The sequence below is a fragment of the Podarcis cretensis genome, assembly GCF_951804945.1.
Source record: "Podarcis cretensis genome assembly, chromosome: 8".
NCBI classification, from domain to species: Eukaryota; Metazoa; Chordata; class Lepidosauria; order Squamata; family Lacertidae; genus Podarcis; species Podarcis cretensis.
The window spans coordinates 79,538,751-79,557,700 of NC_137177.1; the positions used below are offsets into that span (position 1 = coordinate 79,538,751).

At 48.3% G+C, this 18,950-nt stretch overlaps 1 protein-coding gene across 10 annotated transcripts in view; it reads left to right on the forward strand.

The window, feature by feature from the left end:
• Positions 1 to 18,950, forward strand: part of ARHGEF10L (Rho guanine nucleotide exchange factor 10 like) — a 142,095-nt gene that overhangs the window by 98,274 nt on the left and 24,871 nt on the right. For all 10 annotated transcript variants that reach the window (XM_079986775.1, XM_079986772.1, XM_079986776.1 and 7 more), the window contains one exon: positions 11,132 to 11,277. In XM_079986775.1, coding sequence (XP_079842901.1) covers positions 11,132 to 11,277 — 146 coding nt within the window. The remainder of the gene's footprint in view (positions 1 to 11,131; positions 11,278 to 18,950) is intronic.

Genomic DNA, 18,950 nt, shown 5'->3' on the forward strand with positions numbered 1-18,950 from the left:
CTGAATGGCGGTCGCAGGAAACCACAGGAGGGGAGAGGGCTCTTGTGTTTGGGTCCTGCTTACGGACTTCCCCTTGGGGCATCTGCTTGGCTACCATAAGACCATGATGCTGGACTAGGCGAGCCACTGGCTTGATCCACCAGGCTGCTTATGGAGCCTCCAGTTCCAGGGGCAGTCTATCTAGATTTCTAGGTTCTTAGATGCGTTCAGCCCCTGTGAGAGCAGGGTGCGGGGCAGCAGTCCCCTTCTTATGAACAACAGTGAGAGAGGAGCTGTGGCCGTCATGCCTTGACAGTGGGCTTCCTGGAGGAATCTGATTGGTCCTCTCCTTAAAAGCAAAGCAAGCTTCTAGTCCCCATTGTACATAGAATATGGGGTTGATTCAGACAAGGAATGTAGGAAGCCAAATCCAACCAAGGGTCCATCTAGCTCTGGATTGTCTACACCAGTATTTCCCAAACGTGGGTCTCCACCTGTTTTGGGACTACAATTCCCATCATCCCTGCTAGCTAAGGATGATGGGAGTTGTAGTCCAAAAACAGCTGGCGACCCAAGTTTGGGAATTACTGGTCTGCACTGACTGGCAGTGATGGCTCTCCAGCGTTTCAAGCATGCAGCAGTTTCCCTTGCAATTTGTGCTTTTTGATTAATTTAAAATCTATTTTTATTTCTGGCAGATGGCAAAAGAGATGGGGGGGTAGGGGCAGGGAGAGGGGAACCTTCCTCTGTACCTTCACTCCAAACCCCACCCACCGTCAAAATGAAGTAAAATCTTTATGCTAATTGGCTTTTAAAATGCAGGGTCTGGGATTCAAGTTTAGGTCTGGAGACAAAACCTCCAATTTGAGCGCTCTGTAATTTCCTATTGATTCGCTGTCAGTTGCCTCTGACGGCAGGGAGGGTGGCTGTTTTACGGCCACTGAAGCCTGTCAGCTGCGTGCTTTAAATTCTCATTCCCTGTAAATGTTTGATGAACAGAGAATATTCTCTCTCTCTCTCTCTCTCTCTCTCTCTCTCTCTCTCTCGGGTCAGTTCACTCCAATTTCACCAGGCACGTCGGACGTCACAGGCTCAGGGCAATGTCACCTGTGCATGCCTCTGTCTCGCTGCGTGTTTGCATGCCGGGTTAGGGTCATCCTTTGTTTGCTCCAAAGCCGCTTTGATTTGCTGTTTTTGAGGTCTTCTCTGTTTACGGAGAGCGTTTCATCATCCATTTTTTAAGACTGAAAACACACGGCAGGGGAAGCCTCTGTCAGAAAAAGGCAACCCTCAAAAGATCAAGGAGTTAGAATACTTTCCCCGATAAGGAAAGGCTAAAATGTTTGAGGATTTTAGTTGTTGGGGGCGTATTAAAAAGGGCTATGTAATTAGGGAGTGAATAGGGAGTTGTTCACAAGAATTTGACATGATGTTAGGAAGCTGCCTTATATACCTCTGCCACTGAGCTATGCACCTTTCCTTAAAAACAAATCAAGCCTCTAGTCCTCAAGCTGTTTAATGGCCTAGTGGGGACTTGAACCCTGATCTCCCAGGTCCTAGTCTGACACTCTAACCACTGCAGCAAACTGTCTCCAGAAAGGCGGTACTTCTGTACATAGTGCAAAGCTGAGCAATGGAATCTGCTTCCCCAGGGCCATTTGTCATGTATGATTTAGCTGAGATTGGACTAGATGACCCTCGGGTCCCTTCCAACCCTACAGTTCTGTGAATCTATGATAATTTAGAGCGATGGGTCAGCTGGAATGGGGCTACCTTTGAAGGTGACCCAGAAACTACAACTAATCCAGAATGCGGCAGCTAGACTGGTGACTGGGAGAAGCCGCCGAGACCATATAACACCAGTCTTGAAAGACCTACATTGGCTCCCAGTACGTTTCCGAGCACAATTCAAAGTGTTGGTGCTGACCTTTAAAGCCCTAAACAGCCTCAGCCCAGTATACATGAAAGAGCGTCTCCACTCCCATTGTTCTGCCCAGACACTGAGGTCCAGCGCCGAGGGCCTTCTGGCGGTTCCCTCACTGCAAGTAGCAAAGCTACAGGGAACCAGGCAGAGGACATTCTTGGTAGTGGCACTGCCCTGTGGAACGCGCTCCCATCAGATGTCAAAGAGCTAAACAGCTACCTGACATTTAGAAGATATCTGAAGGGAAGTTTTTAATGCATGACATTTTAATGTATTTTTAATCTTTGTTGGAAGCTGCCCAGAGTGGCTGGGGTAGCCCAGCCGGATGGGCGGGGTACAAATAATAAATTATTATTATTATAAAGGTAAAGGGGACCCCTGACCATTAGGTCCAGTCATGGCCGACTCTGGGGGTGTGGCGCTCATCTCGATTTATTGGTTGAGCGAGCCAGCGTACAGCTTCCAGGTCATGTGGCCAGCAGGACTAAGCCGCTTCTGGCGAACCAGAGCAGCACACAGAAACGCCGTTTACCTTCCCACCGGAGCGGTACCCATTTATCTACTTGCACTTTGACGTGCTTTCAAACTGCTAGGTTGGCAGGAGCAGGGACCGAGCAACGGGAGCTCACCCCGTCGCGGGGATTCGAACCCCCGACCTTCTGATCGGCAAGTCCTAGGCTCTGTGGTTTAACCCACAGCGCCACCCATGTCCCATTATTATTATAGAATGGCTTTAAAAGAGAGTAAGGCTGCTGCTATGACAGCTGCCTTCTCCCTCCACTGTTGGAAGCAGTGATGCTTCCGAATGCGACTTGCTGGAAACCGCAGAAGGGGAGAGTTGCTCTTGCACTCAGGTCCTGTTTGGGGGTTTTCCCATAATGAGCATCTGGTTGGCCACTTTGAGAACAGGACGGGCCACTAGCCTGGTGCGGCAGCCAGGTTCTTAGGTTGTGCTTTGCGGAGCCATCTGCTTGGTTGCATTTGTGAGCTCAACTGTCCAATTCGGCTGGGTTCTTTTGAATGAGTCCCCTTGTCTCATTCAAACCCAGGGATCATAGAATCATAGGTAAAGGTAAAGGGACCCCTGACCGTTAGGTCCAGTCGTGGCCGACTCTGTGGTTGCGGCGCTCATCTCGCTTTATTGGCCGAGGGAGCCGGCGTACAGCTTCCGGGTCATGTGGCCAGCATGACTAAGCCGCTTCTGGCGAACCAGAGCAGCGCACGGAAATGCCGTTTACCTTCCCGCTGGAGCAGTACCTATTGATCTACTTGCACTTGACATGCTTTCGAACTGCTAGGTTGGCAGGAGCAGGGACCGAGCAACGGGAGCTCACCCCATTGCGGGGATTCAAACCGCCGACCTTCCGATCAGCAAGTCCTAGGCTCTGTGGTTTAACCCAGAACGCCACCCTCATCCCACCATAGAATCATAGATTCATAGAATTGTAGAGTTGGGACCCCAAGGGCTATCTGCCCCCGAACCCCCACCAATGCAGGAATCTCAGCTACAGCATCCCTGACAAATGGCCACCCAACCTCTGCTTAAAAACTTCCGAGGAAGGAGAGTCCACCACCTCTCTCCACTGTCGAACAGCTCTTACTGTCCGAAAGTTATTCCCGATGTTTAGTTGGCATCTCCTTGTAACTTGAAGCCATTGGTTCAAGTCAGGGTAGATTTGATTTAAATCAAATCGATTTTAATCACGATTTAAATCACTAGTCAGTAAGACTTGATTTAAATCACTAGTCAATAAGACTTGATGTAAATAATTTTTTCTTAGCAGAAATATTAATTCTTGCTGGTATAATCTTAATATTTCTCACCAGATGAAGGTTTCATTTTGGGAATAATAAATTGTCAGAGTAGTTTTTACAGTTATATCAAAAATTACTGATTTGGTTATACTATTAGAAATACGTAGACCGATAATTATGAAATGATTGTGAGGTTTAATAAGCTAACCGTTTATATTTGGACAGCTTTTCTGGTGTTCTTTATTGGAAGGAGAAAAACAATCCTTTCCTTAATAAGAGTTTAAACAATTTATTTAACTAAAGCAATAACATTACAGTGTATGTATCCATGTTTGTTAACTGATGTGGTTCAACTTTTTTTTAAAAAAAAACCTTAAACTGAGTTTTAGCGCACATGAAAAACTTACAACAAATCCTTATTTCCTGATGAATAGCCTTTGGACTATAACTTAAATAGAAAACTACCTTTAGAAAGATTTTCCCTCCAAAAGCATTTTATTTTAAAAATCCAATTTAAATTTAAAAAAAAAATCTGATTTAAATTAAAAATTGATATTTTTGATTATTATTATTTTTAAAAATCATTGATTTTTATCCACCCTGGTCCGAGTCCTACCCTCCAGAGCTGATCAATCAGATGCCTCAATAGGAAACCGCAAAGCAGCACCTGAGCTCAACAGCAACCCTTGCCACCTGTGATTTCTAGCAGTTGGCATTTCAGGGGCATTTACTGCCTCTGGCTAACGGAGGCAGAGCAACAGCCATCAGGGCTGGTAGCCATTGCACCTTCTGGCGCTATCAGAAACAGTTTCTGCTCCTTTTTCCTCACTCCTTTTAATGCATGGAGAAACACCAGCCTCCCAGCTATTGAGAAAACAGGTGCGCCTCCGACAAGGTATCTTTGCCCGACAGAGGTGGCACCGACCCCCTTGCAGATGCGAGCAGCAGATCGGCCGCACCCACATCTGCCTGGGAGACGGCAAGCTTTCGTTTGCCCCCTTCCCCCGGACACCTTCCCCCCTCCTCCCCCCTCCCCCCTCCATCTTCCAGGCAGACACACTTTAATTAAAAACCATAACTGGCTTATGAGACGCTAATTAATAAACACAAAGCGTTTGCCAAGTGGAGATCGGAGGCTCCGCGAGAAAACATCCGTTTATGACCCCGGAACGGAGGCAACGAGGCGCAGATCGCGAGTGTTTAATGGAACGTGGAGAATGGGGGGTGAGGCGGGGCGGGGGGTTTTTAGACACAAATCACTTTGAAAAACATACAGACTCAAAAGGTTGTGGGGGGGTGGGAAGGGAAAGGGAGATTAATCCCGGCCCGATTAGGCAGAGAGGCTCTTTCCAATTCTGCCCCTTCTTCCCCCGAAGATAAAATCTTGGAGGGACCAACCATCCTACGAGGTTGGGTAAACACCGTATTTTTCACTCGATAAGACGCACTTTTTTCTTCCTAAAAAGTAAGGGGAAATGTCTGTGCGTCTTATGGAGCGAATGCCTCCTTTCTTTCAGCAAATGTTTTGTGCCACTGGGGAAGTGGTAATTCTGTATTGATCTGTTTTGGATGTTGTATGTGATGCCAATAAAGGTTTTACGATACGATATGATGTCCATGGCTACAGCCTGCACCAAAAAAATCACACACCTACTGTTTCCTAGGGCTGCAATGGTGCAAAAATGTGCACGGATCCACATGGATCCTTAGGATCTTTGCATTGGGTCACCCCAAATTCACCATCAGATCACATGTCTGTGGCCACAGCATGAACCACAAAAATCATACATCCACTGTTTCGTTCAGAATATTTTTTTTTCTTGCTTTCCTCCTCTAAAAACTAGATGCAACTTATGGTCAGGTGCATCTTATGGAGCGAAAAATACGGTAATACTGTAGGACAGGTGCACAGGCCTCCAGAAGGCCGTATTCCCTTCCGGGCAAGCTTTTGGGGACCGCGTGCCCCCTGGTGGGTGGGGCCAGGGGCAAAAGTGAGTGGAGCAAGAAATGTAAATTTTGTCTTTGCAAAGTAGGCTGGTGCCTGCACAACTTTGCCACCTGCTCTCTCGCCTCCATCAGGTAAGAGGCGTGACTAGAATTTTGTGTGCCTGTTGTGCTGCAGTGGTTAGAGCATCGGGCTAGGCTTTGGGAGAGACAAGGGTTCAAATCCCCACTCGGCTATGAAGCAGCTCCCTGCGTGACTTGGGGGCAGGGGGCAGTTACTGCCTTTTCTCAGCCTAAGCTAGAATCCTTTTTCTTTGGTGATCACTCATAGCTTAGTAAGATTGTCTTCCACAAATATGGTCTTAAGTGACTGTGGAGGCCAGTTCTGGATCCGCACGTCCTTCCACGGTGGGGACATAGGTTTCCGAGCTGCAGTTGGTCATGGAGATGATTTGCCAAACGTGCCTTCCTCTTAGCTTGTTTCTCCCTTTCGGCTTGAGTTCGAGTGTCGTCAAAGTCCATGACGCCTTTGGTAAAGGCTATTCTCCAATTTGAGCGCTCGCAGGCCAGTGTTTCCCAGTTTTCAGTTCTTATGTGAGCTCCCATTGCTCGGTCACTGCTCCTGCCAACCTAGCAGTTTGAAAGCACGTCAAAGTGCAAGTAGATAAATAGGTACCGCTCCGGCGGGAAGGTAAACGGCGTTTCCGTGCGCTGCTCTGGTTCGCCAGAAGCAGCTTAGTCATGCTGGCCACATGACCTGGAAGCTGTACGCCGGCTCCCTCGGCCAATAAAACGAGATGAGTGCCACAACCCCAGAGTTGGTCATGACTGGACCCAATGGTCAGGGGTCCCTTTACCTTTATATTACTATTTTTTTTAAGATTTACCTTTGAAAGTGTCTTTAAACCTCTTTTGTTGTTCTTTCTAACCTAGTATCATAGAATGGTAGAGTTTGAAGGGACCTCTAGCCCAGCTCCCTGCAGTGCGGGAATCTTGCCCACAGCCAAACCACCAAACTCCTGGTTAACAGCCCGACGCACTGACCCATTGTGCCACCTAGGGAACCTACCTCAAAGGGTTGTTGTTGGGATTAAACAGGGTGCCACCTGGAGCAATCCTGGAGGAAAAGGTGGCATATCCAGTCAACTAATGGATAATATGAAACTTCCTTCTATGTGCACGACATGTCATGTGTGCGTGCTTGCGGGGAGATGTGATCTGGGTGGGCTGCAAGAGAGAGCCCTGAATGGTGTGAGACCCCCTCGGCTTTCCATCCTCCTTCATCTGCTGAATAATACAAAGGAGCTTTCTGCATCTTGATTGCATTAGATGGGGCCAGTGACAGACTGAAGCTGTGCTGCGTCCCGGAATCAGGGCACTGGGGAGCCTCGCCGAAGCCCATTACGAATCCCCTGGCTGTTTGCTGTGTTGGTACAGCAGGGCAGCCTTTGACAGTTCCCTCTGCTTTCCCTGTCTCTCCTCCTTTGCCCTTGCAGCAGAGCTGGCAGCGGCGGTTGACGCTTTCAGGTTTTCTGATCTTCCCCTTCCCGTCGGCGTCCTTCTGCTTTGGAGACCGCTGTGGGCCACATTCCCGCAGCCTTTCCTTCAAGGCCGGCACAAAGCAGGGTCACTCATCATCAGCGCCCGAAGCTCAGGGCAATCCTGTGGGTGGGAGAGGTCAACCCGTTCCCTGTGGTGGCCCTGCCCTTTGAGTGATGGGGAAGCAGCCACTGACACTCGCTTTGATGGGGAGTGGCTCGTCTTCGGGCTCGATGTGGGCTTCTCGTTGGTAAAGGGCAGGAAAAATGCGGAAAGGCAATAGCTCTCATGGGAAAGGACTTGCCTTTGTGGGCCGAAGGTCCCTGGTTCAGTTCCTGGGAGCATAGCCAGGCAGGACTGGGAATATCCCCGGTCTGAAACTCTGGATAGCTCAGTTGGTTAGAGTGTGGGGCTGATTATGCGAAGGCTGCAGGTTCGATTCCTGTATGGGACAGCTGTATATTCCAGCATTGCAGCGGGTTGGTCTAGATGACCGGCAGGGTCCCTTCCAACTCTACATTTCTATTAAACCATAAAGAGCTGCTGCTGGCCAGTACAGATGGGTCAATGATCTGACCCCAGCAGAAACTTCCTATTTGGTTCAGAACCATGAGGACTAGGATCCTGATTTATTTTTAGGTCCAGATCATAATAGAGAGCGAGACCTATGCTTGTCATGTCATATGTCCCTTATTCAACGCCTGGCACCCCCAGGTAGGGTTGGGAGGGACCGCCCCCACCTGAAAGCTTGGAGGGCTGCTTCCCGTCAGTGTAGACAATCTGAGCAAGACGGAGCAATAGTCTGACTTGGTAACTCCTATTTTAAACCAGCCCTTTATTTATCCAGCGCAATGAGGACTAGAAACTTACTTGATACTTATGGAAGGGTGTGAGTTTATTGGCAGAGCATCTGCTCTGCATGCAAAAGGTCTCCGGGTAGGGCTGGGAAGGTCCCCTTATCTGAAAACCTGGGGAGCCCCTCCATAGCCCTGGGGTAGCACAGGTTGGTGGCTTTGTGACATCAGAAAGGCCAGCCAATCAGTGCTATATATATATATATATATATATGAAGCTAACCAATTAGCAAGCCTGTTTTCGTATGATCATAGAGTTCAAATGGACGGCAAGGGATGTCTAGTCCAACCCCGTACTCCTTGGGCAATGTGGCATGTCTGACCAAAGCAGGGTGCACACAGAGAACAGGTATCTCTGTACATCCAAAACCACAGTTTTGTATATCTGTATTCAGCCAGGGAAGCCTTTTTTCACTTCGAGGCCTACCCCCACCCCACCCGCCGTGCATCTCCAGCACTTTCCCTCTGAGCGTTTTCCTTTTGGCTGGAAATAACTGAGATCCCGTCCAAAATAGCGATGCTTCTGTCTAGCTGGTAAGAGCTACAATTCACAGAGAAAAATGGTTTCTGCGTCGCTGAGAGGGGGAGAAATGTTGATGCGAAGTGGATAACTGGGAACGTAATAGTGCCATTTGGTGTGTGATTTGCGGTGAGATGCTGGGTGTGTGTGTGTTGGAGCTTCCTGTGGTTTTGCCAGTTACCGATCTGGCCTTCAGCTTGCCATATCAGTGGGGAGAGCTCACTCCCCAGCCTGCTGTCATGTGGTTTTACCCAGGGAGCTGTGTTGTGGGGCTTTGGGCAAACGGACAGCGTTGCCTCTCCCCTCTGCTGTTAGGGTGCTTCCTGTTCCAGCTCCTCATTTTTTATTTTTTTATTATTTGTGACGTACTCACACACCCATTCAGGAGCCGCGCAGCCTGTTTCTACAGGGCTTGGCAGTGGCTGGGCTGTTTCGAAGGAAAATAAAAGGCTCATTTCCCATATGTTTGGCCGCCCGTGCCTTGTTTTTGACCCTCTGAGGTTCAGTTTAAATCCAAGGCAGCCCTGAGTAACTGGAGAAGTTTTACCAGGTTCAGATTTACAGCATCAGAATCTCTTTTTCGGAGTGGGAAAAAAAAGTTAATTAGAGCTATAGAGTGTTCTGTATAGCCCCCACTCCAGTTTGGTCCGAGTGGCTGAGTCAACATGGAGAAAATGCAGTAACATTTTCTTTCCTCCCTCTCTCATAACACTAGGACTGGGGGACATTGGTTGAAGCTCGGTATTGGGAGATTTAGGACAGAGAATCATATAATTTTAGAGTTGGAAGAGACCCCAGGGGTCATTAAGTCCAACCCTCTGCAGCGCAGTGTTAAACTGCGGACCTCCTTCCTTCAGGAGGCAGTGATTGCCACCAACTTGGATAGCTGTAAAAGAGGATAGGACAAATTCACAGAGGAGAAGGTTTTTGGTGGATACTGGCCACAATGGCTCTGCTCTGCAGGATGTGATGTCAGAAGGGCCAGCCAATCAGTGTTGTTTATAGACATAGCCAATTAGCAAGCCCAGTTTCCCCTGAGCTCAATCCTGCAGGGAAGATTGTTCCCTGGCAGAGCGGAGGAGCTTCTAAGAGGCATTGAGCAGTGGGCAAGACTCGAAAGTTCACGTTCTGGTGTGAATTATCCAGACAAACCTCTGGGTTTTCGGCATGGCAGGAATGTACAGTCAGGTCCCGCTATCCAAAAGCTCCTTATATGGAAATTCACTTATCCCGACATGAGGGATTAGTAACCAAACCATTGCAGATTCAAATATCTGCACAGCTGGATCCGTGTGTAGTACTGTAAACAAATAAGAAGCCTTAAACAATGCTTGCTTTGTATGTTTTACTGGCCTGCGGCAGCTGTTTCACCAGAAAACATGGCGGGAGGGAGGAAGGCAGGGGGAGAAATCCGACAGGTAAAGAACATTTCCCCCTTCCTCGTTTGCCTTTTGCGAGGTTTCAGAGAAGTTTCCCTGGTGGTTTTCCCATCATTTCAGGGTCAAAATTCCCTGTTTGGGACCTTGTTAGAAAATGTCAGTGTAAATTTTTCCGCTTGCTATGTGAATGCCTGCCTAACCAAGGATTGTGTTTGGATGGTGAGACCCGAATGTCTGAAGGTTCCTTACACAAGGCAGGAGCATTTGCTCACCGGTTCTATGCCAGCCTCCCCCAACCTGGTGCCCTTCAGACATTTTGGACTGTTAACACCCCTCAGTCCCAGCCAGCTGTGAACGGTGGACATCATAGTTCAAAACATCTGGAGATGGAGAAGGTTGTTTGACAGAGGAATGGTCTCTTTTGGAAGATGGTGGACTCTCTTTCCTTGCAGGCTTTTCAATGGAGGTTGGATGGCCATCTGTCAGGGATTCTTCAGCTGTGATTTCTGCATTGAAGGGGGTTGGATCCAGATAGCCCATGGGTGTTCCTTCTAACTCTGCAATGATACAACTCGGTGATAATATGGCCTGTCACCATCTATCCAGGGTCTCAAACAGAAGCTTTTCCTGTCCGTGGATAAATTTTGGATCTGAGCTATGAAATAATAACGTTGCATCTCAACATCCTGCAGAATTGTAGTTGGCTTATTACATGCATAGGCAAACTGGGCCCTCCAGACGTTTTGGGACTACAACTCCCATCACCCCTAGCTACCAGGACCAGTGGTCAGGGACGATGGGAACTGTAGTCTCAAAACACCTGGAGGGCCGGGTTTGCTTATGCCTGGTTTGTTAGAAAGGAACCTAGGAAGCCGCAACATGCCAGCTTGGACAATTTGCCCAAGTACCCTGGTGTTGCCTGTTCTGACTGGCAGCAGCTCTCTGGGGTCTCGGGCAAAGAGAGATCCCCTTTCCCTGTCACTGGATCCTTTCAGCTGGGAATGCAGGGGATTGAATTTGGGGCTTCCCACATACAAAGTGCATCAGTGCTGCCAGGCTTGCCCAGGTTCTGCGGCCGGTCTGGCTAAGCCAATCCGACGCCTGCTTTCTAGGATTTGAGGCTGCCCGAGTCTTGCTCCATGCAGTGCTCCCTGTCAGTCCTTGCCCTAAAAACCAGCTTTCTGTTGGCAGCCGCCACCCCCTTTTCTAATGCCGCTCTCTCTCTTCCTTGCTTCAGGGGGGTTCTGGGACTTGGAGGCTGAGCCTGCCTGCCTGACGGTGGGGCTGGCACCAGTACGGACCCTTTTGACCCTGGACGATGCCGTGTGGGCCAGCTGCGGAAACCAAGTCACCGTCTTCGATGCCGCCACCCTGAAGGCACAGGTAGGCTGTGTGATGCCCCTCTGGAAACCCCTCTGCTGGCTTCCTGCCTGCGTTGGAACTCTGCACATGCTCCTTTGTTGCATTCCAAAAGCAAGGAAGGATTGGACCCTGATTAATAGAATACACACGAGGCTTGACCAGCAAGACTCTGGGAGGAGGTGCCAATAATAATTCACCCACCCCTTGGCCCAGGTCGTTTTATTCACAAAAGAACTTTTTACACAGTGTTCGTAAGAACCAATCAGATTTCCTCTGAGCATTTCAAAAAACCCCACGTTAAAGTTAAAACTACAAAGAGCTAATTTGAGCATGCATACGTAGTTCAGAGTAAATAAAACAGGACACAAGGAGGAATGCTTTTAGGAAACTCCGGAGGTCATAAACAGCAGTAAACAGGAAAGCAAGAACAGGTAGTATTTACCATCTCCTTGAGAACTCTCTTCCTGGCCCTTAAGATCTACCTAAAGATTAACAAACTACATCAAAGTTACATACTATCTTTATGGCTCATGGTGAAGCAACTAGCCTGGTGAAGCAACTGGCCTGTGTGTTTAGAATGCTTATACGTGTCTGTCAGGCGTAGAGAAAGCAAATGGCAGAGGTGCAGAGGCTTGTGGGATTCGATCAGAAATTATTGTCAATGAATCAAACCCAGTCCATTGCGGACACAATGGCTTGCTCCATATTTTCATAATTCCTCATAGCAATCCCACCTGACCCCCACACTCCTTGGCCTAGCCCTCTCCATCCAAATTTCTCCATTTACCATCCATTCCCAAGACATCCCTGCCTGTGAACTTATCTTCTCCAACTTCTCTCCCTCTGAGCGATGATCTCATGCTTTCAGTGATTTTCGGCTCTTCCCGATGGTGGAAACTGCATCCCTGACTGCCTGCAGGATGCTGCCTCCCTCCCCCTCATCATCCAAACCTATCTTGGGTACCACCCCCGAGCTAACACCGTCTCTTGTCAGGCCTAGGTCAGGTGTAGTTCGCTTGGGGGATAAAGGACTCTGCAGAGAAATCAGGTCTGGCGCTGCATGCAATCTGGCCTGCGAGACGGGTGGTCCTCCATCTTCTGCTATAAGCAAACAAATGTGCCTTTAACCTTCACCTAAACCTTCCCCTGTCGCCTCTGGATTATTCAGGTTTATTCATTTATTGCATTTCGATCCCCCCCATTTCTCCAAGGTTGCTCGAGGTGGCGGGCATGAAAATGCCAAGCCCAGTCATTTTAACAAAACCTGATGAGGAACGCTTGAGGGAGTTGGGGATGTTTAGCTTGGAACAGAGGAGATATGAGAGCCATCTTCAAAGATCTCAAGGGCTTTCCCATGGAAGATGGAGCCAACTTGTTTTCTCCTGCTCCAAAGGGCAGGGGCTGATATATGTATTTGAGTGGCAAGAAAGGAGATTCAGACTAAACATCCGAAATAACTTTCTGGAAGTGAGAGCCATTTGACAGTGGATAGCTCAGCTGGTTAGAGCATGGTACTGATCACGCCAAGGTTGCAGGTTCGATTCCTGTATGGGACAGCTGTATATTCTGGCATTGCAGCGGGTTGGGCTAGATGACCATCAGGGTCCCTTCTAACTCTACATTTCCATGAAACCTTAGAGAGCTGCTGCCAGCCAGTGCAGGCGGACCAACGGTCTGACCCCAGCAGAAGCTTCCTATTTAAATCGGCCTTTGGTTCAGAACCATGAGGACTAGGATCCTGATTTATTTTTAGGTCCAGGTCATCATAGAGAGGGAGACCTATGCTTGTCATGTCATTGGTCCCTGGTTCAATGCCTGGCATCCCCAGGTAGGGTTGGGAGTGGCCTTCTCTACCTGAAAGCTTGGAGGGCTGCTTCCTGTCAGTGTAGGCAATCTGAGCAAGATGGAGCAATGGTCTGATTTGGTAGAAGGCAGGCTCCTATTTAAACCAGCCCTTTGTTTATCCAGCGCAATGAGGACTAGAAACCTACTTGATACTTATGGAAGGGTGGGAGTTTAGTGGTGGAGCATCTGCTCTGCATGCAGAAGGTCTCCAGGTAGGGCTGGGAACCTCCCCTTATCTGAAAACCTGGTGAACCCCTTCATAGCCCTGGGGTAGCGCAGGTGGGTGGCTTTGTGACATCAGAAAGGCCAGCCAATCAGTGCTTTATATATATGTGAAGCTAGCCAATTAGCAAGCCTGGTTTTGTAGAATCATAGAGTTCGAAGGGACCGCGAGGGACATCTAGTCCAACCCCCTGCTCCTGGCGCAAGGTGACATGTCTGACCAAAGCGGGGTGCCAACTAGATGATTCTCAGGGTCCCGTCTACAATTCTATGATTCTATGGAAGGGGATGGACTCTCCTTCCTGGGAGGTTTTTAAGCAGAGTTTGGATGGCCATCTGTCAGGGATGCTTTAGTTGAGATTGCTACATTGCCAGGGGTTGGAATGGATGATCTTTGGGGGGATCCCTTCCCTCTCCACAATTCTATTATTTTTATGATGGCTTTGTCTGTTTTTGTTTTTGTTTTTGCATTTTTTTTAATGGCTTCATGTTGTATTTCCACATGTCATCACACGCCGTGTTGACATCTTCTGTGAGTGAGCGGTACAGAAATATATTCGAGAAGTAGGACTGCCCTTTCTCGCAGAGATGCACACAACCCACTTGCCCTAAATGGTTCGGTTTGGGGGGGGGGGAGTGACAGATCTGTCCCTCGCCGCAAAATGCCTTTCCGCCCTGCCAGTCCTCTGGGTCGGCCACTGTGTGGTGCTGTTGCGGCACGCAGCAGAGCTCTGGTTACGGGCTCAGACCGAAGCGAGTGCCCTTCCACCCAGGAATTCACTCCATCTCCTCTGTAGATGCCTCCCTCTTTTTGAAACAGCAGCCGCTGCAGTGGTGTGTGTGTGTGTCTGGAGGGGTCTTCTTTATCGACTCTGCAAATTTCTCGCCTGACCGCCTCTCCTCCTCCTCCTCCCCCACCTCCCAGAGTCTTTGTTCTATTATTCATGAGCTGCGTTGGCTGACCACCCCGCAATACCGCCTGAACTGTGCCAGCTTGTGACTCCGGGGGTCCGGTGTTGTTGCATCAGGAGGAACAAAGGTGGGGTGGGGTGGCAGGCAAAGGGCTGGGTCTCGGCCGGGGCACCGGAGCTCGGATGCTAATCCGAAGCACTGTGGCAAAACTTGCCTTCTGGTTTCTCCAAAGTTTCTTCCACCCAACTTTCTCCTGGGGGTCTCTTAGGTTGAGGTGGGGGTTAGGAATATAAGAATCAGCTGGGTCAGGTCAATGTTTCTGCCATAGCTTAGGGGGCATGTTTATATAATCATAGAGTTGGACCCCCACGGGGGGCGCTGTGGTCTAAACCACTGAGCCTCTTGGGCTTTCCGATCAGTAGGTCAGCGGTTCGAATCCCCGCAACGGAGTGAGCTCCCGTTGCTCTGTACCAGCTCCTGCCAACCTAGCAGTTCGAAAGCACACCAGTGCAAGTAGATAAATAGGTACCACTGCGGCGGAAAGGTAAACGGCATTTCCATGCGCTCTGGTTCCCATCATGGTGTCCCGTTGCGCCAGAAGCAGTTGAGTCATGCTGGCCACATGTCCTGGAAAGCTGTCTGTGGACAAATGCAGGCTCCCTTGGCCTGAAAGCGAGATGAGCGCCGCAACCCCATAGTCGCCTTTGACTGGACTTAACTGCCCAGGGGTCCTTTACCTTTCACCTAGTGCAGGAATCACTGCTGAAGCGTCCCTCACAGATGGCGATCCAACCTCTGTTTAAAGGCCTCCAAGGAAGGAGAGTCTGCCAGGTTTCTCCTTGTCTGAATCCACAGGTTCAGGTTCTGCCTTCCATATACCACCTGCTATAAAACTCAGGAGTCAAGGTCTGAATGAATCTAATGGCCAATGTCATGACATTCATATTTTAAATTAGCGGTTGAGATGTTAACCTACATATTTTCATTGTTTTATATTTGTACTATTTGCCATACTCTAGCTTACAGAGTTTAATTGTAACCTATGTATAAAAAAGGTAAAGGTAAAGGACCCCTGGACAGTCGCATGGAAACGCCGTTTACCTTCCCACAGCAGCGGTACCTATTTATCTACTTGCACTGGTGTGCTTTGAACTGCTGGGTTGGCAGGAGCTGGGACAGAGCAACAGGAGCTCACCCCATTACGGGGATTTGAACCACCGACCTTCTGATCGTCAAGCCCAAGAGGCTCAGTGGTTTAGACCCCAGTGCCACCCGCACCCCTTTAACCTATGTATATATACTTTTCTCTATCCCTGTACATGTCTGTATTTCTGATCTGTGACCATAATAAATCAATGGATTTATACCTTCCAAAGCAGAGGAAAACAAGCTTTCTCCATCTTCCATGGGAGAGCCCTTCTGTTGGCTGAAAATGGCCGTCATGTCACTCTCAGTCTCCTATTTTTCACTGCCCATTCTTCCTGTGGCTTGGTCTCCCTCCTCCGCACACATTCCAGCTTTCCAATATCCTTCTTCAACTGTGGTGCCCAGAACTGGACACAATATTCCAGGTGTGGTCTAGAATAGAGCGGTGCTATTACTTCCCTTGATTTGTACTTCTGTGGATGCAGCCTAGGATTGTATTAGCTTTTTTCCGCTGCTGCGTCACACTGTTGACTCATGTTATGCTTCTGGTCTGCTAAGATCCTTTGCACATGGGCTGCTGTCTAGCCAGGGGTCCCCCATACTAGATTTGTGCATCTAGAACCCTCCATTTGTCCCTACTGAAATCCCTTTCTTGTCATTGCTAATCATTTTGTTTCTACAGTGGCACCTCAGGTTAAGTACTTAATTCGTTCCGGAGGTCCGTACTTAACCTGAAACTGTTCTTAACCTGAAGCACCACTTTAGCTAATGGGGCCTCCTGCTGCTGCCACACCACCGGAGCACAATTTCTGTTCTCATCCTGAAGCAAAGTTCTTAACCTGAAGCACTATTTCTGGGTTAGTGGAGTCTGTAACCTGAAGCGTATGTAACCCGAGGTACCACTGTATACTGCTTTATATTTTAAAGAATTTTTTTTAAGGCACTTTGAAGGTAAAGGTAAAGGGACCCCTGATCATTAGGTCCAGTCATGGCCGACTCTGGGGTTGCGGCGCTCATCTCACTTTATTGGCCGAGGGAGCCGGCGTACAGCTTCCGGGTAATGTGGCCAGCATGACTAAGCCACTTCTGGTGAACCAAAGCAGTGCACTGAAAGGCCATTTACCTTCCCACCGGAGCGGTACCTATTTATCTACTTGCACTTTGACGTGCTTTCAAACTGCTAGGTTGGCAGGAGCAGGGACCGAGCAACGGGAGCTCACCTCATCGCGGGGATTCGAACCGCCGACCTTCTGATCGGCAAGTCCTAGACTCTGTGGTTTAACCCACAGCACCACCCGTTTACTACACCTTAAAACAACCCAGAATAAAACATTACAGAAGAAAGTCAAATGTAAAGTTTTGTTAGTTTTCGCCCAGTTCTCCAGTCTGCTAAATTCCCCTTTGCAGCTTGTTGATATCCTTCTTAAAATGGGTTGCCCAGAACCTGACAGGGGACTCCAGGTACAGACTGAGCAAGACAGAATAGAGCAGTTCTGTGACTTCCCTTGATTGGGACACTAGACTTCTGATGACGCAGCCTGGAATAGCATTAGATCTTTTTGTTGTGCCCCTCCCCTCTCTACGAGGGGTTGTGTTTCCAGGAGGGGGGGGTGCAAGTGCTCCTCTGCTAAATGGCCTTCTCGCTGCTCAGAGATGGCCTGACCTAGATTTCCCTCTGCTTGCTTCAAACTGGTTATTTCACCGGGCAATAATAGCCCAATCTCCCACGTGGAGAGGACGCCGGAGGGATCCTATTTGCTTCTCCACTGGGCTTTTTAGGAGCAAATGGCTCTTGCTTGCGATTCTCCCAAATGGCAATAACGGGACTTTCTTTTTGTAAAAATAAATTATTATATATATTTTTTTGCTTTTACAAGTCCTGAAAAAGTGGCTATGCAGCAATCTTTTCTGCTGACTCAGTTCCCAAGGAGATGCCTTTGTTCTTTACGTCCATTAGGGGAGCTGCGTTTAGGGTCACGAGCAAACTTCAGCAGGGACTTTCTTAAAGAGACAGATCACCTGAGAAAAGGCAGGGAGGGAGGAAGCACGAATTTTGGAAGGCTCAGGGGAGATAAAAGAAAGTCCTTCCCGCAGAGCAGAGTTAAACTGTGGAACTCTTTCACAGGAGGCAATGATAACCACTAACCTGCACGACTTTAAATACAGGGAGGAGAGGGCTATTGATGGTTCCTAGCCAGGGGATGCGGGTGGCGCTGTGGGTTAAAAAACAGAGCCTAGGACTTTCCGATCAGAAGGTTGGTGGTTCGAATCCCCGTGACGGGATGAGCTCCCCTTGCTCTGTCCCAGCTCCTGCCAACCTAGCAGTTCGAAAGCATGTCAAAGTGCAAGTAGATAAATAGGTACTACTCCGGCGGAAAGGTAAACGGCGTTTCCGTGAGCTGCTCTGGTTCGCCACAAGCGGCTTAGTCATGCTGGCCACATGACCTGGAAGCTGTACGCCGGCTCCCTCGGCCAGTAAAGCAAGATGAGCGCCGCAACCCCAGAGTCGGACACGACTGGACCCAATGATCAGGGGTCCCTTTACCTTTACCCTTTACCCTTTTTACCCTTTACCCTTTTAACCCTTTTTACCTTTCTTACCCTTTTTACCCTTTCACCGTTACCCTTTCACCTTTACCCTTTACCCTTTTTACTCTTTTTACCCCCTTTACCCTTTTTACCCTTTTTACCCTTTTTACCCTTTTTACCCTTTTTACCCTTTTTACCCTTTACCCTTTACCCTTTTTGCCCTTTTTACCCTTTTTACCCCCTTTACCCTTTTTACCCCCTTTACCCTTTTTACCCCCTTTACCATTTAGCCTTTAAACTTTAACCTTTAACCTTTACCCTTTACACTTTACCTTTTAATCTTTACCCCCTTTACCCTTTTTACCCACTTTACCCTTTTTACCCTTTTTACCCCCTTTACCCTTTACTCTTTTTACCCTTTTTACCCCCTTTACCCTTTTTAAACCCTTTACCCTTTACCCTTTCACCTTTACCCTTTACCTTTTAACCTTTACCCCCTTTACCCTTTTTACCCTTTTTACCCTTTGTACCCCCTTTACCCTTTACTCTTTTTACCCTTTTTACCCCCTTTACCCTTTTTACCCTTTTTAAACCCTTTACCCTTTACCCTTTACCCTTTACCCTTTACCCTTTTTACCCTTTTTACCCTTTTTACCCTTTTTACCCTTTTTACCCTTTTTACCCCCTTTACCCTTTACTCTTTTTACCCTTTTTACCCCCTTTACCCTTTTTACCCTTTTTAAACCCTTTACCCTTTACCCTTTACCCTTTACCCTTTTTACCCTTTTTACCCTTTTTACCCTTTTTACCCTTTTTACCCTTTGTACCCCCTTTACCCTTTACTCTTTTTACCCTTTTTACCCCCTTTACCCTTTTTACCCTTTTTAAACCCTTTACCCTTTACCCTTTACCCTTTTTACCCTTTTTACCCTTTTTACCCTTTTTACCCTTTTTACCCCCTTTACCCTTTACTCTTTTTACCCTTTTTACCCCCTTTACCCTTTTTACCCTTTTTAAACCCTTTACCCTTTACCCTTTAC